The following is a 24,345-nucleotide window of genomic DNA, read 5'->3' as shown; positions in this document are numbered from 1 at the left end:
CCCAGATCAACCTAAATGACAGCCCTTTTGTGTCAAGAGGGCAGAGGATCAAAACAGCAAGCCAAAAGAAGTTCAGGCTGTCAGGGTAAATGTTAGTGGGATGAGTTCCTCAAGTGGTGAGAGACAAGGTTGAGGGCATTTAAAACTTGGCTGAAAGCCTGAAGGCAACAGTAGGGAAGAGGCCAGCACCAGCCAGGAGAACGAAGCAGCTGATCGGGAGGTTTTTAATGTGTCTATGGGTCAAACATAGCAGTGAGAAAGTCCTTCCCTTCTTGCCAAGACCTTGCAGAGGGGGAAGGAGACTCACAAGCCAAGAGTGTGTGTTCTAGGGGAGGACATACAGACACCGGACCAAGACAGAGCCTGCAGAAAAGAGAGGCCACTTGCCTGCTCCACAGCCTCATGGCCTTCTGCAGCACAAGCCACGGGAGGAGAGCGGCAAGGCACCCCACTGGCTCTTAGGATTGTCAATACACAGAGGTGTTTTGTGGGAAGAGTCCTTGTGGCTACTGGTTCGAGGAGAACCAAGTTTCCCTGCCCCAGCTCCAGCTCTTTCCACCTGCCTTGGTGACGTCTCAGCCATCTCTCAACCCGCAGCTCCTAGAGACGATCCCTGATTGAAAAACGCCAGGCGCGTCCCCCCCCCTCCCCTCCATGTCCCACCCCTCAACAGGAACACAGCAAACCCTGGGAGGAGGAGGAGGAAGAAAACAAAAAGCAAAAGGGAGGAAGAAAGGGGAGAACAAAAAAAAAAAAAGGCTGGACAAACAGACGATGAAGAAAAACTCGCTGGCATGGAAAGGTTTCAGCATTATCATCATCATCTTGCCATTGGCCAACCACAAAACCAGGTTCCTTGAGATGAGGTAAATCTGTGCGACTCCTTCCCAGCTCGCTCCCTGCCGAGAGGAAGAGCTGTCGGAGGCCAGTGTGAGAGACAGCAGGCTCGGCCGTCCATCAGAGAGACCAGCTGGTGGAGGGCTCTGCGCTGGGGGTTCCCCGGGATGAGGTAGGGCTGTGAGAGCAGTGGGAGCTGCTGCTGCTGCAGGAACTTTGGGTGCTGGAGCCTGCGATGAGATGGACGACTGGCTTCTGGGCAAAGAGCACTCCTGCAAGGCACAGGGAGGTAGAGAGAAGGGTTACTGGGACTGTGGGGTGGCACGGCTGAGAAGGACAGGGTACAGAGCCATCTATCCAACCCCAAAGACCTCCTCCTAACAGAAAGGGGCTCAATGCAAGACAAGCAGGCTTGGAGACAGCTCAGAGGGTCAATGATAACCAGGATATAAGAAGGGATCTGCCAGGACTTGGCTCTGGCAGCCTCTGTCACAGGGATGTGTTGCTTCCAGAGGACTGAAAGATCCCAAACGGCTTCAGCACCTTTGGAGGAGAAAAGCCCCTTGCATTGCACTGCAGTGCCCAGCCTCCACTTGGGCTTTGTCCAAGGATGGACCGTGACCTGTGGAAGTCAATCGGCTTGAGCAGAGTACGGGGGACAACAGCAATTCATGCTTCCCAGAGTAAAGCTGAGTAAAGCCACTCCTCAACAGCAGGAGAGGGATAACACTCCTTCCTGCTAACACTTTATAGTATTTTTTAAATCTAAGGGAAGGGACTTCTAACCACCACCACCTGGCATTCACCTTGGCTGCCAAAGACCAAAAAAGAGAACAGTTCCTGCTGAGCTTTCTCCACCTAACAGGCTGTGTGTGTTGTGCTTTGGCAAAGACCAGCCCCTGGGCGCACAGCACCCTCTCCCTGTCCCACTCCGCACCACCAGCCTGGCTCTCTACCCACCCCCAGCAGCGGTTCTTTCTCACCAGCATAAATTGTGCCGTTAATCTCCACCGACATGTTAATACTCCCAATGCCGTTGGGTGACAAATTCAGTGCTGCTGCTGCTGCCGCCGAGTCCGGTTTATCTTCTTCCAAGAAAAGAGAGATGCAGAGTTAGGAACTATCCTGTTTCCTGCACTACCCAGAGATGATCAGAGGTGTACGCAGCCCTCTTTGTCTCCTCTTTGGTGAGCAAACCCTCACACAACATCCACTTCCAGTCACACTGAGGGCCAAGTTAACATCCCCTCCAAAGAAAGAGCTGCCAGCACATGAGACCAGACTGTATGTCAAAGGGCTGGCCTGTGGCTGTGTGTGCAGCACCCTGGGAGCACACGCACAGGCCTCTCCCCCTTGGCTGAGGGGTGGGGGGCAGCTGCTCGGGGAGCTGGGGTGACTCCCTAGGCAGGACTCAGCCTGCAGCAGCGTCAGCGGCCACTGGAGGGAGGGGACACGGCGCCCAGGACTCAAACCCAGCAACACTTATGCTTGGCTGCCCCTACGACATGTCTGAAATCTATTTCTTTTGGTGTCCTCACCCTGGAAACTCCTTTCTAAGCAGTGATGGGCAGCTCTGAAAGTGCCAATGCAGAGCAGGGCTTCACCCTGCACTGATGTTTGATCTTCAGCTCCCCTTCAATTCTCCCAGATGCTTCTGAACCTCCAATTTAAGCCACCCCTAACTGTGAGCCGGGGTTGTAGGATGGCTTCTCCACGCTTCCAGTTTGCACAGCCGTTATCATGGTTACCAGCCCACCCAGTGTTGGTTTTGGGGCACTGGGCTATTAAAACAGATAGAAATTATGCAGACAGTCTGCTCAGGCTCTGACACTGCATGTAAAATACATGGGTTTAGCTCCTTTCAGGTCTGCTGGGACAGCAATTCCACCGTCCCTGGAAAGAATGTTGAGGACATTTAATATTTAAGCTAAATGTTGCTATCACTCATGTGGTGCTTTTCAAAAGCGACTCTGAAAAGCACTTTACAAAGCACAATGTTGGTTTTATTTTGCAACTGGGAAAATTAGGGCACGAAAGACAGGACAGACTTGTCCACAGTCACCTAACAAAGGTGGGAAGAGTATTGAGCCCTCAGGGCTCAACCCCTCAGCCTGTTACTATTTGCAGAGACTCAAATTGTTCCCAGCATTTTGATTTAGGAAGATTTAAAAAAGAATAAAGTGAGATGAGAGGGAACAAACATTACTTGATAAAATTTGTATTCCCTTTTACTCACTATTTTGGTTTTTGTTTTGTTTTGTTGGGGTTTTTTTTAATGTAAATGTGAAATTGAGGTGGATGCATAGCTGTCAGGAATTGTGATGTGAAGTCCCAATCCCATTTAACTCCGCAGCAAGCTGCTACTGCTTCAAAGGGGAACCTGCTTTGACCCTTTGCTGTATATATTTCTGGCAAAGCATTTCCCAGCATCGCAGCAAAGGCCTCAGGAACAACTCTTCCCTTTCTTCTAAGCCATGCCAAACCTGCCTGGCCTTGTGCCTACATCCAAATGTACAATTAATAGGGGCTCTGAGACCTTTAATTTGAATGGATCAAAAGGTTTGGAGGAAGCAGCTGTCGGGCCTGAAATTTTCTGAGGCTCTGCTGTGCAGTGAAGTGCAGCCCCCAGGACAGGTAAGGGAGCCACGGCACTTAAATCAGCTTTTGAAGCCCCTGTATAACAGTATTGATCCTGACAACGTGACCTTTACAGGGTGACTCCCCTTTTACAAAGCATTTCAGGAGTACATTTCCCAGGCCATGAATGCTGCTTATACGTGACCTTCTAACCCAGCCTTACCAGGAGTTCTTTGCCTGCAGGCTGTGTGTAGGGTTGCAGATGTTGGTAGAAATCACCTGACTTGCTAAAAGCCCTGGGATGCGTCAGGCCTCCTGCAGATACCCAGGTCTCCGTGGCCTCCTCATCACACCTGAGAAAGGATTCCCAAAAGCTGGGCATCTCTCTCTCCACCCCACCTCCCGCAGTCTGCTACCCATACAGAAAAAGCTGTTACCTCCACGATCAATTAAAAGGGTTCCTGACTAGGAAAAGGACAGAAAAATCATTCCCCTGCAGCACAACGCTGGCATGAGGCTCAGATGGGAGCAGGGGAAAGCTGAGCAGCTGATGTATGACAGGGCTTCCCCTCCAAAAGTCATCTCATGGACTGCCGAATCACAGGGCTGTCTTTGCCTAGGCTAAACCACACTCTCGGAGCTGAAGTATTAAACACAGGGGTGTCAGCTACGTGGGCCAAAGCAATTTCAGCCAACCCATGTGTTTCCCGTGAAGGAACGAGCCTACTCACAGCACACAACATAGCACTGCTCCAAGGACAACTGAGCTAGCACCAACTGAAAGGGGGAACTCCCCACACGGGGCAAGTTCTGAGGAGACAGAACAGCTCAAGACCTGAAGCAACCTCACTGCGACCAACACAGGAGGTCATCAGCCTACAGCGAGGGTCTTGTATGGGTCAAGCACTTTTATTAGCTTAGATGCAGAGCTTTCTGAGCACAGCTAGGGCGTTTCTGGCCTCAGATGATGCAGGATTATGCATCAACAGGAATAAAAACCTAACAAAGTGTTGCTGCAGTTTAGCTTTGCACTTATCGTGCTTCGTTTTATCAGCTTCTTGATGGCGACCTCTGCCTGGTACCCGGCAAGATAATCAAGCCTGTGTGTAAAGAGGTGTTTGCCACCCTAGATTGGGAGCAGTCCCCTCCCTGCTGCAGTCTGCACAGACCCTCTGTGTCTCTAGAGGTGCTGCTCACCCTTGCCATTGATTTTGACCTTCATGGGGATCTGCCGCGCCATGCTGAAGAGGTTGCGCTGAAGAGCCTGCTGGACAAGCCGCTGCTCCTCCTCCGTCATCCGCGAGACCTTCTTCTCCGGGGGCTCTCCTGACTCCAGTCTCTCCCTCAACTGCTCCAGGGTGGCTGTTCTTGCTGCCACACTTGCCTGTTGGCTAGCCAAGGTCACTGGCACAGCAATACGATTTGGCATAGACACAGTCAAGGGCACACCGTCACCTGGCAAAGGAAAAAGGGTCGCTTAGTCCCTCCCACAGCCCTTCCTACAGCGAACACGCAACGGTTTAAACCGCAGGCAGAATATTCTGCGTGCCCTGAGCCACCCAAGTCCCACTACTCTCAAGTCCAAACTAGTCTGGGTGGACAAAATGGGAAATAAGTGTGTTTCAGCACCTGCACCTCTTAACCCAGCCACTCTCTTTGCCGCGAGTAAAAGGAGCTGACCTTTTCTGACAGCTGCTGCCGGAGACACCCGAGGGTTGCTGGTCCCGCTGCCTGGCGTGACGCCGATGATGGGGAAGCGGATCTTTGGGGGAGACAGGAGGGAAGGAGGCCCCGTGGTGGTGGGCGAGTAACTGAACAAAGAGGAGCTGTAGCTGGGCCGCCTGCCTTCCCGCCTGTTGCCATCGATTGCAGCCTGAAGCTCGGCAGGAGAGCTGAGGGATTTCTTCTCGCATTCGTAGGCATACAGGTACTTCATATACCTGGGAGAGAGGCGAGCACAGGACAACTCGAGCAGGTTCCTCAACAAAACACGAAATTAAGAGGCTGCAGCACCCAGCATTGCATTCAGGAAGACTTTCAGACTGAGGCTCTCTGCGTATCACGACCACCGCTGCGCTTGGTTTGATAAGCACTGTGTGAAGCACAACTTTGAGCCTACTCCGTGTTTACAGGTAAGCACATAGTTACATACTACACACCCACACGGGCGGAAAAGAATCCAGAATTCCTTTCAAACTGAGACACCAGCTAAAATCCTAAAGATCTTGGACTTTAACACTTAATGCAAGGAAAGAAATTTGAGGAATTACCTCAAAGGGATAAATAAAGCAATTCATCAGCTCCTCCCTGGCCACAGAGTAGAATTTAGTCTCAAGTTTTGCACCCCAGTCCTTATTTTGCAGCCCCTAGTTCCCACACCCGTGCTCGTGGACCTTCTAGGCTTACTGGGTTCGAAGCGTGAACGCGGCACTGGTGATGGAGGTGGGCAGATTAAGGCCTTTGGTGATCTCTCGCCAGATCTTCTTGTTGATGATTTCCACCAGCCCTCCTTTCTCAGTCACCAGCTTGTAGAGCATGTAGAGATCCAGGATCTGCTTTGCCATGATGGGGATCCGATTGATGGGGGTTCCTGCAGGGAAGCAGCAGGGAAGGAAACAGAGTCAGAGAGAAAATGAGGCCATGAAACCCAGCAGGCTGGGGCTATTGATCTTTCTGATAGGAAATTCAGGCAACTGTTTGTAGCCTGACTTGAGGCCTCTCTTATGGGTGAGTAAATGAGCCAGAAGTGTAGCTACGTGGCACGTCCTTTTCACGAAAAATCCTTTCCGGTAGGCAAAAGCAATTATCAGCCAAATAACTTGCAGCTAAGAGCAACTTCTAAAATAGAAAGAGGGGGAGTAGGGACTATTGAATGCTTGGGGTGAGGGAGCAGCACAGAGGAATCCCTTTTTATGAGCTCCCAGGGCAATCTCAGATAAAATCTGTATCGCTTGTGCTCAGGAAGGGGCTGAGCAGCCAGGCAGCTCGAGCCACTCGTACGGTGGGATTCAGCTAACCTGCTACCCTGACTGCTTGGGAACAGCGACAGCAAAGGGTACGTGACACTGGAGAGCATCTCCCTCCCCACGTCCATTTACCTCTGCCCTCCCTCACGAGCACGCGCGTAACGTTCTCCTCCAGCTCCTGCTCTCATGAAGCGCTTTCCCCCTCCCACGCCTTTCCCCTGAACACCCTCCCAAGTGACACACCAGTGAGGCCACCTTGGTAGCAACTGCAACCCAGCTGCTGGAGCAGCAACGTGTTGCAAGAGAGCTAGAGAAAGGGTGTTGGTGGTGGAGGTGACCAAAGAGTGGTGTAACAGGGCATCACACAAAGTCAAGCATCCTCATGGAGAAGCACCGGGCATCCAAGCACTTTTTGAGCCCCAAACAAGGTCCTGCTCTATCCTTGCGAGTCCAGGGCAGACACAGGGAAACAGCTATCCTTCCTGTTCAGTTTGGTCATCTTGTGGGTTAACAGAGCTAAGAAAAATCTGATTTTTAACCTGATAGTGCCCTTTTAGCAGCACCTTAAAGCTATAAAGCATGCAGGGTTTGAAAAGGTCAAACTAATGAGATTTAAGCAAGGAGAGGAAGAGGGGGAGGAAAATGCTGATGTAGCAAACCTTTTATTTTGCATAGGAAATACCATCCTGGATCAAAGAGCCGTCCATCTGAGGTCAGTATCCTGTCTCCCACAATGGTCAGCGCCAGCCTGGACAGGAAAGCCTGCGCAGCGCCGTAATGGACAATTATGGGATACCCAACCCACAGGGGAGGCTTCTGCCACTGCTCATCAGCCAGCCATTCAGTTAATGCCCCGAAGCAGAGCAGTTTATGGCCCTTATAAATGGGTTTTATTCTGTTTAGTGAAAAGGAGTTCAGCTCAGCTCTGCAGATGTCCTCATTATACATGGAAGTGTAATTTTTTTTTTTCTCCTCTCTTTTCTTTTTGAAGCCTATTATGTATTAGCTCATGGCACCAATTCCCACAGGTTAACGAGAAAAAGTAAACTTCTTCAGCTTTAAAAGGGCTGCCTCCAATTTCACCGAGTTACTAACTCTGAAATTGTAAGAAAACAAAGAGCAACCTGATCAGGCTCGCTCTGCACACTCCGTCATTTTATATCTATCATATCCTCTTTTCCTTTTGCCTTGTATAAACAACCCCTTCCCTGTCCACAACAGAAAAGTGCACAAAGCAGTAATTGCACAAACTGCATCAGATCCTTTTCCTGCATTTCAGATACAACAGTTCCCTCGGGGAACAGAGAGAAATGTTTCCAACCTGTTTAAACGCTCTGCAGCTCCATCCATCCCAGCCAGCTGCCCCAAGCCAGGAGCTGGGCCCTCCCAAAAGGCCACCCCATGTAAATGCAATCCTCCGCTTGCTTCGGTTTTCCCTCAGCCACCATTTTGTCTCGGTGTGTTATTGCAAAGATTAAGAGCACACTAACAGCATCATTTCAGACACGCAGAGGGCTGGGGGTGATCATGTTACCAGCCTTAAGTTATCATTCATCAGCTGAGCCACAGTAGCTTGAGTCACACCCAGCCCACTCCAAATGAAAAGCAGGGAAATATTTCTCTCTGAGGGCTCTAGGAAGAGCCAGGGGTGGCTTTTCCCACCTCAAAATGCCCTTTCATTAACAGTTCAGCACTTCTGCCCTGCACCAAGGGAAGCCAGGGTGTCCTAATGGCACGGCACTGCCAGCAAAGCCTTTGCTGCACTGGAGCAGCACCAAGACCCTCTCCCCCGCTCCTCCAGCACCCCCACACCACTCACAGCCACCCACTTTACCCCAATCCACTCTAGGGAATGGCATTAACTTGTCCAGAAGGGCTTTCATCCCACTCTCCTTGGGCAGTGAAAGGGAAGGGTCCTGGGTAAGGCTCCTCAGCAAACAAGCCGCTAACACAGAAGTATAAGGAAATATCTTTTAAATATACTGTATTTATCCTAAACACAGTTTTACTCTTCTCTAGATTCTCCCATCTCAGCATCTGAAAAAGTACACAAGTAAATTCATCCAAACACTCCCGTGAAAGAGACAAACATTATCTACATCAGTGAGAAATAAAAGCTTCAATATATTTCCAGACAGCCAGCTCATAGCTGGAGTAGAAACAGCAATTGGATCTGACCTCCCCACCTCCTGTAACCACCCCTTTGACACCTTCCCTTCCTGAAGTTCGCTTTTAAACAAGACCCAGAGACCAAAGCACCCTGAAATCAGTAGCTTTATAAACTAAGCTAAAACCTATAGCTCCCTTCACCCATAAAGCAGGCTGAGAAATGTTACAGGAGGGACAAAACTACTATTCCATCCTCCTACCACTTAAGCATGGAGATGCAATCCTTTTCCTCCCGTGCTTTCTCATAGTACCACTCACAGTAGTATCTCCCAGAGCCAGCAAAGAGTGATCTGGGTTTGAGACCTGGTAAATTAACTGTAACTCTCCACTGAAGGAGCCAGGGCTGGGCACGTTTTGTAGGAGCTGACTGCAAGAGCGCTGAGAAGCACGGAAAGGGCAAGGCTGCTCTCCCAGCCCTCTCCTCCCCCAGCCCCTCTCCGAGGAAAGGCGATAAAGTCTTTATTGGAAACCCCCAGCACTGGAACAGGAAAGGCTGAAAAACGAGTATCATGGGACGATTGGATGCTGAAGCCGAGCGGATCCTTTCACAGGCTGCTGCAAGGCTTGTCAGGGGCCATGATGGATTACTGTCATCTGGCAGCATCAGGATTAATGATCCGGAGGTCAGAGGGGAGAATTCCAGAGGGAAAGGTCAGCAGCCCAGGGCACAGCATAAGACTTGTTGCCTTTTGATGGCAAACTCATTTTACTGTACTTGCAAGGCTCTCTATTCTGCCGGCTCTCAGGAAAGCTATACATACTGTGCTTGCAGAGAGCCTGAAGCCTTGCCTGACTTGAGAAGAGGGCAATGAAGACGACTTGCTCCTCTCCTAGTTTTCTCAGTAAATGACTTTTTTTCCTTTTAGTATAGCCCCAGCTATGCAAGCATGGGCCATTCCTGCAAGGAATCAGCCAAAGTCGGGGGACTAGGAGTCTCTTTCCACTGGAAAAGGGATGATGCATGGCTGATGCGCATGGGAGACCTCCGGAAGACCAAACTCGAGGGCAGGTAAACTCTGGAAGGAGAAGGAAGAATCATCCCGTAGCCCATGGGCTCCTGGTTTTCTGAAGGGAAAGCCAGCTGTAACTACAATTCAGATTTCTGGAATAGTTTCCCCTGGAGGAAGCCTGACTGTAACTATTAACATCTCTGTCCTTCAAGGGAAATAAGCAGCCCCCCTCTGCCAAGCTGCTTCACCCCATTCAAAAGCCTCTTCTGTTTCAGGCCAACATAACAGAAGCCTAAAGGGCTTATATGGATAGGCCTGAATGTCCCCTATGTCCTCTATGCTGGAGTGGCAGAAGGAGCAACTGTTTGATTTTGGTCCTTCAAGAGCTCTTTAAGAAGGGTCTGAGGAAGCTGTAAGCACAGGGTAATCTTGGAATGACTGTTTTTACATCTACTGGCAATGGACTAGTATCTGGGGAAGGGGCAAGGGCTGAGCTGTTGGCACATGCAGGCTCTGCTCCTGTGACAGCCACTCACTCAGTCTTCCCACACGCTGACAGGGACCTGAGCTTTGGACCAATGTCTTCCTCACCCACCCAAGCACGCTGCTTAAGGTGGGTTTTTTTTCCTGCTCTTCATCCTACCTTAGCCAGACATCAGAATTAGACCTGATTTTGAAGGTGTAAGACTGATGTTAAACAACAGAAACTGCCCTTAACACTGTTCTTAACCAAATCAGAAGTAAGTCCCCCTCTCATTTGCAGGGCTTGGAGAGTCCTCCACGCTGGGGATCCCCTGCCAAGGGCCGCTCTCTCCTCTCCTCATGCTGAGCCATGCCCACTGCAGGGAGTTCCCCGCCAGCAAGCAGTCTAAGCCATGACTTGTCCTGCATGCTAGAGACAAAGAGCAGTTAATTATACCCAGCCCGCAGCAGTACTTTTTCAATCACCTCCCATTTTTTTTTTCCTATCCAGTTTACTTTCAGAAGTGTCCATTTTTTTAGTAAGGAACAAAGGTGAGAATCCCAAACATTTATTCTGCAGACCAACATTCAAAGCGCAAGAAAGCACACTCTGGAGTGAAAAACAAGCATAGAGGGGGGATTTTTAAGCCACAACCTGTACAGGTAAGGAAAGAGCTGTTCTTTCCAGCTTCCACTCTAAATATGTTCAGAAGAGAAACAATATCAGACAGCCAAAAGGAACAGGTTTTCCCCAGGAGACTTGGGAAGCCCAGTGATTTAAAATCATTTTGAAATGAATCTTGAAGGGATCGTCATGTTTCTTTAAAGGGACACAGAGTAATTCCTTGGTATGAATTATCTCCCCACTCTCCCAGGCTAAACAGAGGTAAAAATCAGTTCAACGGCAAACCAACAGCGTAGGATACAAGCAAATCAACTTGAACCCTGTACTGTCCCAGTTCCTGGGTTTCTTGAATTCCTCTCCCAGGACAAACCCTGGCTGGCTTCACACGAAGCTGCCTGTTCAGCCAGCCCAGCTCCTTTGCATCAAAGTTGTATTTGTTCATTTGGTTTGAGTCTGTCCCAAGCCTTCAACGTTAAAATAAAAAGCAAAGGTACACAGAAGGGAAACCACCTCTTCCTCCCTGTCCATGCCACAGCTGATCTGATCTCTCCCTGTGCATGGCATTCCCACAGCAGGCATTCTCACCTCCCAACAGGAACGTCACCACCTGATCCGCAAGCCTGCAGACCATTAGAGACTCCTATCAAAGCAGGAGCCAGGATAGAGGGTAATTAATCATGCTCTATTTGACAAGAGGCCCACTTCTTATCTGCACCTCTCAAAACGCCATCGGTTTCTGCTTCCCTCCTCAATAAGTGAGGCTGACAGCAGCCCCTTATCAGATTTCGGCTGCTGAACCGGAGGCAGCCTAACTGGCATCCAGTGCCGCGCTTACGTTAGCCAAGGCTCCAGCCACATTAACCTTCCCGGCCCAGGGTGCTCCTCCACCCCTGACACAGAGATCCCCCAGAGATTTGCTCTCTTGGACCCAGTTCAACTACAGTCCCAACTGTTTGGCTGCTACTGACACAGCTGGCTCCAATATATTTGCTATGATAAATTTCTTCACCAGATGTTGAGCCACCATGCAACCAGTGGTGGGTTTCCATACATATGACCTTGGAACCAAATGGACAAACTCTTCTTCTCTAGGCAGAGGTACAAATACAGAAGGCGATGCAGAGGGGGCAGCAAGGTTGGTCAGGCAGGCTGCACAAAGTCAAGAACTGGGGCATCTTTATGCCAAACGGTTCCACCTTTTGCCATCCACCTGGATACGCAGGGTCATCTCTTCAGTGTTGAACTGCCTCTGGAGTGCAGCAGTTCATTAAGCATTTGAAAAACACGCTGTCTAATTTAGAAGGGGAGGCCCAGAACACCCAAAGCAAAGAGGAAGTACCAATATAAGGAAGAGCTCAAGACGACCAGGATTTGAGACACAACCATCCAGTCTTTGAGATGCTGAAGAAACGTGACAATTTAACACCTCAGTCTTCAGGGGAAGTGAGGAAAAAACCCCCTTTGACCCCTCACTCAATTCTGTATACCTGGGATTCAGAGATCCTTGGCCGGCAATCACTAGAGCAGACTGCTATCAGACCACTAAGCTCCAGAAAGGTTCATCTAAAGCAACAACCACCAATCATTAATTTCTTTTGTACCTTGTCCAATGCCAACTCAGTTCATAACATTTAAGCTGTTCAAACATTCTTCATGCTGGCTAAATTTAAAACAAATCTCCTGTAAGCCAGAACCAAGTAAACTCCTAATACTATTTTCCCATTAATTACAACTGCAGCTTTCCAATATGATTTTTCTTTGGAGCTAAAGCAATATTCACTCTAAAATACCATTTCTCAGCTGCTTAAAAACCCAGGGATATTAATTACTTGGACTGACAAATTAACTGTGCTGGGTATTTTCCCAGAAGAGACTTTTTAGATCTTTCCAAAGGGAAACTTCCAGGCTTTTTCCAAATTAGAGAAAAAAAATCTCCTGTCTCCATGACTGGAATGAATGTTTTGATTTATAAATCAAGAGGGAGAAGGTTTGTTTCCTTATTGGAAGGACCTGCTGATAACTACTTTTAAGTTATTCCAAACTGACCCAGGTAGGCTCCACCAGATATGTAAATTGATATTCTGGAGAAGACTTTTAGTCACCTGCCACCTAAGGCCGATGAGCAAGACACTCCCTGCAAAAAAACAGAGATCCCAAGCACTTTGCTTTCCACCTGTTTCTATCCCAGCATCACTTAAAAGTGGTTGAGTACACAGGGTAATGCATTCTCCATTCCCTGTTCTGAAAGGCTTCAACCACTTAAGAATAGAGAGGAATGTAAACCAGAACACCAGTTCCCTCTAAAACCCAAGAAAAAGTCATTCTTTCTAACAATATAAAAGTAAAAGCCTAAAATATTTCACTGATCCCCACTGCTTACCACTTGCACAAGACACTGCTCACCATTTTTCCCCGAGTCTAAGCCTGAACAGTTGACCAAAGAGGTTCTTTACAGGAGATGCAAGAGGCAGACATGTAGCTGCGTACAATTCCAAGGGTCTAACGGGGAAGAGGACTTTGTCTGGGTGGTTTGGACCATCCAGATGAGACCTTTGCAGTGCCTCGAGGGAGAATTTTCCACTGCAGAACATCACCTGCTATTCAGGGAAGCATTTGCTGTGGCATTAAGTAGGTTGCGTGAGCAAAGGGTGCTGAGAACGCATGTCTATTGATGTCTCATTTAAAGAACTACATTGTTTAATTCAGATTCAAAAATATAGCCTGAGGATCAAAAGAAGAAACCTGCAAACCTGAATCAGTAGAAGAATGAAGTGTATTCCCTGGACAAACATTTCGTAAACACCACTTGGCCTATAGATAAAAGAATCCATCAGTGAATGCTTTTGTCAATACCCTGGATTTGTTGTATTTCCACATTTAAAGTGTGCGGACAGAGCACACAACAGCAGGAAAACATTAAAACCACACGGGCAGACTTACAAAGCCCCTTCTATGGATATACACATAAAAAACCAGAATGGTCAAGCCATCTGGGAAAACCAAGGTCACGCAGAAACCTTGAACAAAATTAGTAGAGCTGTACAATCGGAGACGTTTTATGAGGTCTTCACAAAGGCAGTACTTAAAATGAACAAAACAGCTTCCCTTGAAAGGGAGCCTTTCCTAATACACCATAGCACACAGTTAGATCTCTTCCCCATCAAACCTTTTCTCCAGAGGGATGACTTGCACGAACACTGCTGATCCTTCCAGGGGATGAAACAGTCCCGCTACTCCAACTCTCTCCTGACCAGCACTAAGTGGAATACAGTCAGCTCAATTATTGGTGCCTTCCTTAGCAGCTCCAAGAGTCACGTCACCAACAGTCCTTCGCTATCCAGGGACAAAAAGCAGTCTAGCTGTGCTACCTATTACATGCTACAGGGCTAACAGCTACATTTTTCTACTACTCATCATACCTACGCCCTCTATCACACACAAAAAAGATTCACAGGATGAGAAAGACCTGAAAAGTAGAAGATGTCATCATCTCTTAATACTGAGCCTGATCTGAGTAAATGAACTTGCCCATCTGGCTACATACACTTCTGTAAGAAAATTCTTTTTGGTAACACAAAACATGGAGGAACACAAGATTACCCTGAGTTATTGTAATGGATGGAGCTCTAGCCTGGGCACTTCAAAAACTGCTCCTGCCTGCAGCATCCTCAGTGGCAGGCAGAACAAATCCAGCCCCCGTGCCCACAACGCAGCCCACTCCACAGCGCACTAGCAAAGAAGCCTGAGCCCACGCCCTTAAAAATGCCCTGAACCACAAACTTGCCCATAGAGAGGATCTTCAAGTAGCAGGAGGCTAAAAATACAGCTTCTGAGAAACCAGACCTCAAGACCCCCAGGCTCAACTTGTCACAAGACACCAGATCAGCAATGGACCTAGAGGGAAGCCACTGCTGAAGCTGCTTATCCCTGTTCCATCCCAGGAAAGACAACATTGGTTTGAGATCTCAGAGGAGCTGAGAAAGGGGAAGGTGGCAGCAGTAGCACAGCAAGCTATCATCACCAGGTCGGTCCTGTTGTAGGCCTGATTCGAAGTTGGTCCTGCACACTAATTGCTCTCATCAGCTGGTCTCCCCTCCTCTCCCCATCTGCCCCTTCAATCACAGCCATGGTGGGAGCCATTCACCTAAACACATACAAGGAATAAAACATCCAACAAAGGAAGAGTTACAGCTTTCCTCTCATCTCCCTCTTCCATCATTATTGCCACTGAAGGGCCATTTTATCACTTGCAGCTGTGGTCATTCAGGGACAACCTGCTGTGCTCAGAGGCAGATGAGACCTGCACATTTGATCTGCATTAAGCCTGTTTCATGGCTTCACATTTCTAGGTACATTCCTAACAGCAGCATCAACCACCAAATCTTTTCATCCTTCCAACCACTCAGTAGCTCCTGTGAAATCTGTCATTTATCTTTCACATCAGGCTTTTTTTTGGTTCAGCATCAGTCAGCAATCTGTGCCCCAAATCCATCAGCCCCAAATACAGGCCAGCGCTTCTCCAGCTCCTCCTGGACAACAGCAAAACCACCATCTTTACACCAGCAATGTTTATTAGCAGAGCTGCTTTCCATTCCCTTCAGACATGAGGTGCAAATTAATCAGCTCTTCACACATACCAGCTAAGAAACACAGCACTTTGCTCTCAGGTGTAATGAGGCCTCGCTTGCATCCATCTTTGGGGGACCCTTTCAGAACAAGGCAGCTGCTCAGCCTTGTTTGGTTTAGGATACTTGTTTGGCACATAAAGCGAGGGGAAGAGAAATGAAAGCCTGAATGGTATCCTATAACTTTGCTGTAGAAGCTCCCAATTTAGATTTCCTTTGCACAGCAGCTCTGATTAACAGCAGAAGAGAAGCTGCCTCCCACAGCTCAACCTATGCTGTTCAGTTCTCATACCAACCTGAAGAAATTTAGCTTCCCAGGGTCCTTCTGCCTATTTCTTTTGGGGGTGCCCAAATATAAAAGAAGCCCACAACTGCCTCGTACCCTACAATCTATCCAGTTCCCCAGAGTAAGGGCAAAAAATTTCCAGCCCCTCTGGCAGAGGGCTGTCAGTTCACTGCATCTCTCCCCCTACAAGTGTTGGGCTCTTGTATTTCAGTTTCAGCCTGCTATAGCAAGCAAGAAAACAAGGGAGTCTCCAGAACACAAACACACTTGGAAATGCCCAGATGATTAAAAGCTAACCTCCTACAGCAACCAGCTGGTGACCAGCTCAGCCCCTGCACCAGGAACATGCCAATTATAAATAATTAAAAGGTAATAGGAAGGAGATACTGAAGTACTAAGCAGATTTTTCTCTAGGTATCTGGAGGTTTCTATTGCTGCCAATCACACCCTTAAGATTATTGTCTTGTCTGTCAGTCATCCCAGCCCTTACATGTGAGCTCAGGTTAACATTTGCAAGTAAACTAATTAAGCCCAGTTATGCCTCTGCACATGAAAGCCAAAAATATCAGCAAAACCCGGCTCTAATTTTTAACCGACTTGGAAGCATAACCTCAAACTGCTGGAGAGTGAAAATTCACACAGGTCAGCTGTCAGCTCTAGCCGTGCCAGGAAAGAAAGACACAGAAGATGAAGAGCAACTGCAATATCTGCATTTTGGATAGCCCTTCCTCTGCGTGTCATCTAGTCACCCAGAGGGGGATGCACCCAAAGATGCAGGGTTCAAAAGACCACTGGAAATGAGCCTCCAGCTCCAACCCAGCAACCAGATAATTTTCAGATCGATGTGACTGAGATGTTGCATATTTATACTTTATTGGACTCTCAGGGTGCAATATTGCTGGTGACACTAAGGTGCTCCCCCTTCCAAATAGGCACAACCTGGCTTGTTGGGTCCAGCTCAGAGCTCATTATGCCGTGAAGGAGCAAAGGGTCCTTTTTATGTCTGCACTTCACACCTACCTTCAGCAGACTTTGTGGGAACAAGGAAAAGCTCTATAGCATAATGTAACACTTTTTGTCAGAAACATCTTTGTTGGAAGAGTCTGTCTGGCCTGGCATGCTTGGAGGGGTAAAGGAAAAGAGCACCACAAAGGGTTTAGCGCCAATGTTCAGAGATGGATGTTTCATATGATACCACACATATGTACATTTTTATTATGAATAGTTTGCAATGAGGGAATCGAACTTTTATAACTAGAGGAGAGAAAGCCTTTGGTGACATCCCAGCTGAGCTACTTCACACATGCATCACCACTCCTGTAGCAAGGAGAGATACAAGTTGCTGACACCACAGGGAGGAATGAGAAGGTTTCTAAACTGTGCACTTCTGCACTCAGTGACACAAAATTGCTAAATGGAAAGCTGACACATTGTGAATCTACAGGAAAATGTGGCTCGTGTCTATTTTCCCAGTCCCCAGATTGCATGCCACTACTCCTTGCAGACTGTGAAGGCATTCACACTCAGCTTCCACATGCCATTGAAAGCGAACATGAGAAGATGTGTGATCATGCCACCTGAAGGGGAGACCAGAGAATCCCCAGTGGTACTCAGCCTTGTTTCAAAAATCCTTGGGGAACCAGGCTTCTTGGGCTCCTCAGTGCATGGACAACTTGAGTATGAGGTAGGAGTGAGGGTACAAAAATAGTGTCTGTGAAAATAAGTTACAGGGCAGAAGAGTTCTTTCCTACTGAGCAACTTATCTCCCAAGGCAAATATCTCAACTCTTACCACTGCTCTTCCACCCAATCTGCAAGTCCAAGGGCTGGATTTGTTCTTCCAAACTCAGGAGCGAAGAATTTGAACTGCAGCAGCACCCCTCTGCCCCATTTTACCTTCTCAAATTCAAAGAAATTCTCACTCACCCCTCTTCTGCATAAAGATGAAGAGGTCATCCAGGAACTCTTTCCGTTCAGGGTCGCTATCCAGTTCATAGAGCTGGGGGGAAAAAAAAAATGAAGGCACAATCCACAATGAGACAGAAAAATCAAGCAATAATATTAGCTTCTTTCAATGGGTGATCTGGTGTTTGTACAGGGAGGGGGTGAAAGGCAGCCACAGGCAAAGAGGCAAACCAAGGATGGACTCCTGAGCAATTCAGCGGACAAGGCTACAGTGACAGTTTGAGGACCCTCTTTACAGCTTCTCTTATTCAGCCCCTTGTCCAGGCACAATCCAGCCTAGGACCCTGAAGGGAACAGGATTCAACTCAGTTAACAGCACTGATGTGGAAAAGGGAGAGAAACTATTAAGACAAGCTGGAAAGAAAGAGGAGACAACCAAAAGGAAAGTGACAGAGGTTCAGGGCAGATTAGTGGTCTGTACCTTTGAGGCACCAGGGAGGTAAACTCTGCAGCTTCCCCTAGCCTCATCATTCCCTCCTTCAGGGATTGTCACATAAGTGACAAACTCCAAGTCCCTTGAAGGAGGAGATGAAAGGATAGAGCTTTCCTGTAACTACTAATGCCTGGCAGGAAAGGCTCCTCTAAAGTCAGTCAAAAAGCCTTGAAAAATATCAGAAACCAGCCTCGAACCAATTTGCTGTAGAAATAATTTTACCAAAAAGGCTTTAAAAAACAACCACTTAAAGTTCCATCAGCAGCTTATTCCAGAGGAGAGACACTGTATGCCAGCACTATCCCCTGTTTTTCAGAAGGGACAGGCATGAGCATCATCTTACAACTACCTCTTGAACAGAAAAAAATCTAATTTTCACCTATCAAGAATCCTGTGAGGCCACAAAGCGACAGGCTGAAAGGGCTGAAGTCAGCTTCTCACTGAGATACAGGAAGATATAGAACAAGACAGAAGACAGCACTGTACATGAAGCAGAATTTAATTCCTACTCTCGTTTGCTTTGAGGAAGACTCCTGCATCATTCCAGGGGATTTTTTGCTGGTGGTAGCTACTCTTGTGGAGCAGCTGAATGGAAAAGCAAAGATTCACTGGGAAATATGAATTTCAGCTTCTCTGTAGGTGCTGCTAGCTACTTGGTATTCATCTAGCCTGAAAGAAGAGGGGCTATTGGGGCTCCTTTCCTCCGAAGCTCTGTGCTTTTTCACACACTGAGCTCTGGGAAGAAAACACACCAGTGTATTTGCAGAGCAATTAGCTGCACCCTTTCAGAAAGAGCCAGCTTAGTTTAAAATGAATTCCTCTGCCTGACGTGCCACACAGCTGCCACACTCAGATCCACCACCACAGTGCTAACCAAGGTTAAGAAATGAAATACTTTTCTCCCAGCTGGAGAAAGTATTGACTAAGATTTTAAACTTCAGAAGTCTGGTTATGAAGTCTTAGTTCAAACTATATCCCAGTGACCAAAGGGAACAAAGCAGCCCAGGTTTGGGCTATATATAAGCAACAAAAAATAGCAGGTTTGGAGGGAGAGGGCTACAGGACAGAGCAGTTTTCTTACAAATTCACTGCAGAGAAATAGTGAGGGCTCAGGAGTCACCCTCTGTCACAGATTCCCCAAAGTCACACCCTCCCTGTTCCCCCAAATCCCTGTGATCAGACTGACCTTGGCAAAGTCTCGTGAAATTTCTCTTCCTCTGCATCCATCACCTTCATCACTCCAGGTCACGTTGCCGTTCTAGGGAGAGAGAAATGAAAGGGTGAAAGGATCATCAGGGAAAGGCTTTGCATACTATTCCAGAAAGCTTGCAAATGTGCATTTTTGGGCACAAACACGTGCAAAAGCAGCTGCTGGCTTAGACCAAAGAGACTAGAACGACAGGGACATTTGTGCATTTGTTCCAGCACACTTTCCTGGAATCTTGGACACTCAGCCCAACATGGGAAGTGGCATTTCACCTTCCAGGAGACTACTGAAGGTAGGGGAAGTTTTTCAGCTCTAAGATTTTTTTTTTTGTTGTTGTTGCAGAAATGTATCTCAAAAAAGTTGCTTGATGTCAGGGAAAACTCTTCTAGAGGAAAGTCCTAACACCTTCAACAGCTTCCTGCCTTCACCCTGCTCAACAGCAGCATGCTAACCCCTCCCACAAGAGCAGGTGCTTTGCTGTAATGAGTTCCAACACCTACATAGAGAGGTGCTGCTTTTCCTCTCCATGTCCATCTTTTTACCAGCTGCACTTCCTAAAGCCCCTGGTGAAAGGTGCAGGCGTTCCTCAGGTATCCTTCTCTTCTGTCCCCCAAGTGACAAACTGCTCCCCTTCATGCTTGGAAATGCCCTTCTGTCCTCCCCCTGCTTTCCTACAAAAGCAAACTCAGAGTATGCTGAAGAAAGAAGGAAATAATCCCACTGGCACACTTCTTGCCAAGCCAGGACTCTTACTCCTGGAAGCTACTGGATGGGGATTTTCCCCACAGAAATGGAAAGCTCAGCTTTGCTGGATTAAGGTTCATTCTTATTAGGTGTTAAAAGGATTACTCTGGTTAGGCTTATTCTACTTGGTAAATCATCATCCTGAAATGATCAGTGGGGCTGGAAACCAGCAGCCTCTGCCTGTATGGCAGGAGCAAGACCAGAAGAATGATCCTGAAAAACTGTTCAAGCATCTTTAAACCATAAACTTCAAGAAGTTCCAGTACACCAAGTGCTCCAGGGTCACTCAAGGAAAGCAAACAGCCAAATCCACCTGGCAAGGTAGCTTGGACCACCCTGTCCCCATAAACACACAGCATCCTAACGCAGCTAGAAAAGCACTGAAGATAGCAAGAGGTTTCAGCACAAAAAAAAAAAGGCATGTGAATTAGAGAGGTGGTCCAATATCTGAAATCTTGGAGTCATCTGGTTGTGACACATACATTGAATTAGAAAGATGAATAGCTCTTGTCAAGGCCAGGCAAAGCTACATTTCCCCCTTTAAAAAACACTGCAGTGAGCTGCCCTAATGCCTGCTGATTTAGTTTGAGCCAGTAATTCCTGCTGGAAAGTCAATTATCCAGTGAGTCCCATCAACTGAAAGATATTTAATGGGGGATTATTGCCACTTCTGTTATGTCAGCTGTTTATTACAGCAGATCAATTCCCAGCCCTCTCTACGAAGAGATCTGAAGACCGGTTTTGTTCACAGGAGGATTCATCTGGGTATCCTTTGCTAGCAGGGATAAAAAACACAGGTTTTTTGCTAATTACAGTAACATCCAGCTGCTCCTAAACCCCCACTGATTGCTGAGTCAGATCAAACCTATGTGAACAGTCAGAATAAGAGACAAGCCAGCCCCTTCAGAAGGCAGCAGCTATTTCCCATCCTCAACTTGACATACTCTGAGGCAAAATGATTTGTAGAGGCCTGAGCTGCTTTCTGCCCGAGTTTGTACTATGGTTATAAATCCAAAACTGCTCATGGTGTTAAACCGGGTGCTCCAAGCAGCAAAACGCTGGCTTTCATAGGGAACCTGGGTCCTGCTGAGAGCTTATTCCGCTACATTTGAGGACACAGAAAAGAGAAGAGGGCTTAAAGGAGACAATTCTCTACTGCCAGTGCATTTGAACTTGATAAAATTTCCCGGAACAAAACTTTCCATGGGATTAAAGACTCTCTAGAAGTTATTTTACTTGTTTTATTTGAAGAAAAAGGGTAATTAGAAAAGAAGGACAAGCTGAAGGTTTGATACACCGAATAAGCAGAACCCTACTTCCCATACCTACACCCTGAGCTGCTCCAGAGCACAGAAGTAACACCCCCCCACACTCTGCTAGTGAAAAGGAGCTTAAAGCTAGCTGAAGCCATCAGTGTTTTGCCATATGTCCAGAAAATGGGCAGAGATGGATATCACCTGGCCTGACGGAGTGATCCGAGGTGAGAGACAGTGACAGCATTAGCATTTCCTCCTGCAATAGCTGGAAAGGTTTAAAGCCAGTTATCACTCCCCACATTAAGCTATCAGAAGAGATAAGGAGAGCGCTTCTCATCCACCTCGGTGCAAGCACCGGTGTAAATCAGCAAGGGTGCACTGAAACAGCGCATGGGCTGTGACTTCCAGCAGATGAGGACTCATCTTCAGCCGTTCCACCCGCTCCTGAAGCGCTTCTGTGACGTGTGTCCCTGTGAATCTGCAGTCGGTGGGTGAAAAGCACTTCACCTCAGGCTACGTTGCTTTTATTACAGGCTAGAAATCTTTTCCAGGCCCCTCCGCCTCATGCCACCGGCCCTGCTCCTCCCTGAGGAACGGGGATGTGAGGACAGAGCACAGGTTTGTTTTTGGTAGCAGACTTAGCAAAGTCTCAGGCTAGTATGAAATGTCAGCTCAGCAGCTGGGGAATAAAGCCTTATTTATTCAGAGAACAGAAAGCAAGCACCAACAGGCACTTTCCCAGGCCCTAGCTTTGATCTTGAGGGACTATTCTGCTCACCAAAACCTTTGGGTCCGTGCCAAGGCTACGACCAAAGCCACCAAATATCGGCAGCAGCCAGAGCAGCAACCTGAGCACAACTGGAACAGGTAAATCAGTAAAGAGCCCCACAAAGCAACTGAAGCAAGAGGTGCTCCATGTGCAGAATAAACTACGTTTTGCACAGCAAGAGAGCTCAGCAGGAGCTTCGGTATCAAGCTTCCTTTCTACTCCTCCTAGGAAAACAAAGTTACCCTCCGCTGAGAAGCCCTCCTCCGTAAGAACAGCAGGAACCTGAGAAATCAATATATCCTCACAAGTCATTAAAAGACCTTTGTATAAGTCAGGCAATAGTAGCAGGAAGGAAAAAACACTGCTCAGAGAGGCAGGTCATTCTCTGGGGGAAGAGTCCTGCCTCTCCCTCCACCCATTTGTATCCAGGGAATTTGCTGACGTTTGACAAACAGCCCTTGCGTTACCACGGGCAAGAATTTATCTGGTTTCTTGCAGAAAAAGGTGGTAGAAGTGGCCCTGGCTGTGCTTGAGCCCTGATGCAAAGCACAAGTGGGAAGGCAGAGGTGTCAGGAAGGGCTGGCCACCTTCACCAGCTGCTGGCAGAGCTTCCCCACGCCACAGACACACCTCAGAGGCCACCAGAGCCCCCCCGGACCACCCCCTCCCCAAGAGGCTGCGAGCCTGGCTTCAGAAGCAATTATATCTGCAGCTATTTTAGGATTACTCCCTAACCACCTGGAATATCTTATTAGAGGGAAGCTCAGATGTCCAGAGCAATTTTGGTTTCCAATCCCACACTCAAAAGCCAGGGTTAACCCTGAGTTGCCAAGCAGACAGCAAAGGAGATGACAAACCGCTTTCCTGCTTCGTCCAGCCCATTCTTTCGAGGATAAAATCCTCACAAACGAGCAGCCTCAACCCTTGCCTGCAAGAACCTACCTCAACTATTACCATCTCACGTGCTTGCCCCTCACAGAGACCACAGAAATCACACAAACTCTGTGCTCCACCAAAAAAGTGAATTATTAAGGCAGCTCATCATCTCCTCCAGCTGCACCCGCACAAACTGCAGTTAGCGTGCAAACCATGATGAGAAACTGGAAATGCTCCTGTTCCAGGGCATTCCCTTCTCCCCCACCCCAGTTTCATACCATGAGAAGGGCTCAGCTAAAGCCTGAGGAGGTTTTACCGGACTACAAAGTTGCATTCAAACAGCAATCTCTAAACTGGAGTGAGCCCACAGAAGCTTTAATATGTCAAAGAAAAGGGGAAAAACAACTTCTGGCATGAAACTCAATCATTCTGCACCACCCTACTGCAGACCTGCAGTTGTGACAGAGGTTTTAGGCCAGAAATGTGCTGAAATATCCATGTAGGGACTAGGCTAAATGTCGCAGTGAAAAAAGAAAGCCCCTCCCCTACCCCATGGGTTAACTGAAAGCAGAGTCAATGAAAAGGTACAGGGGCAGCAATTTCAGGATTATCAGAGAATCCACAGAAATTCCTTTTGTGGGTAGAGTTAAGCCTTAGGAAGTGAAACAGATGCTATTATAAAGAAAACTGTTGTACTACAAAACGCTGATAAGATCAGGACTACTGCCCTGAGCTGCAAGTTCTCAAGCATGGAGAACCAAGTTATAATTACTGCGTGCACAGGCTGCCTGGTAAAGCTCTGCTGAAATTGGAATAAACCCTTCCCCAGTCTTACTAATAACAGAGCTCAATTCAATATCCCCAGCTTCAAAGATAGGGTTTGAAAACATTTTAGTGATTTCAGGAATGGCAGGGAGGATGGGAAGGAAAAGAAAAAGAATGGACTGAAGTTAACAGATTAATTACCTTTTTTTATTAAGTTGCTTTTATGTGCTCCCATGACCTAGTGACTGCAGCCCCAACACAATCCTTTGCAAAACAGGAATCTGCTTCCTTATCCTTAAGGAAAAGTCGGACTCTTTGTGAATGACTCCTATTCACAAATACTCAGAGGAATTAGCTAAAACCTAAGTGACAAGCAGATTTGTCCAGTGCTATATGGCTGTGGGAAGAGAAATTCTAACTGCCACAAGTCTCAGATTTACCCTGAAGTGAGAAAAACAGAAGCGTTAAGACTACAACACATTCGAGCTCTTTCCACCTACTGTCTCCAGCGTTAGCTGTAATTTCTATAAAATGGCACCAAAGGAGACAAGCTGCAACTATTCCTAAAGCTACACTTAGCGCCCAAACAAATCCTAAAATGAGCCACGTCTTCCCCAGGATAGAAATGAGCTCCTTGCTCTGCCTCCAGATATAGCGCAGGCACCGCCATATAGCATAACCTCGATGAAGCCTATGGAATGGCCCCTTGAGATGAAGCTCTGGGGGAATTCGGTGATGTCTAATACAAGGTGTTTGTAGGCTGCTGCCTACAAAGGGTTTTTCTTGGTTCTCCTATCCCATACGTTATTTGGTATATTAAACAAAAAGGTGATT

General features: G+C 47.6%; 1 protein-coding gene across 3 annotated transcripts in view; it reads right to left on the bottom strand.

Moving 5' to 3' along the window:
• Positions 1-790: 790 nt before the first annotated feature.
• The window catches only part of ARID3B (AT-rich interaction domain 3B), a 31,233-nt gene continuing 7,678 nt past the window's right edge, over positions 791-24,345 (bottom strand). For 2 of the 3 annotated variants that reach the window (XM_068410295.1, XM_068410296.1), the window contains exons 3-9: positions 19,081-19,152; positions 17,423-17,495; positions 5,821-6,004; positions 5,095-5,354; positions 4,612-4,869; positions 1,821-1,925; positions 791-1,109 (exon numbers count right to left, since the gene is read on the bottom strand). In XM_068410295.1, coding sequence (XP_068266396.1) covers positions 958-1,109; positions 1,821-1,925; positions 4,612-4,869; positions 5,095-5,354; positions 5,821-6,004; positions 17,423-17,495; positions 19,081-19,152 — 1,104 coding nt within the window. In that variant the 3' untranslated portion in view covers positions 791-957. The remainder of the gene's footprint in view (positions 1,110-1,820; positions 1,926-4,611; positions 4,870-5,094; positions 5,355-5,820; positions 6,005-17,422; positions 17,496-19,080; positions 19,153-24,345) is intronic. The other variant, XM_068410297.1, reaches the window with a different exon arrangement.

Source organism: Nyctibius grandis, chromosome 11 (assembly GCF_013368605.1).
Source record: "Nyctibius grandis isolate bNycGra1 chromosome 11, bNycGra1.pri, whole genome shotgun sequence".
Lineage (NCBI taxonomy): Eukaryota > Metazoa > Chordata > Aves > Nyctibiiformes > Nyctibiidae > Nyctibius > Nyctibius grandis.
The sequence above is the reverse complement of the archived record's forward strand: the minus strand, read 5'-3'. Positions and strand labels throughout refer to the sequence as shown.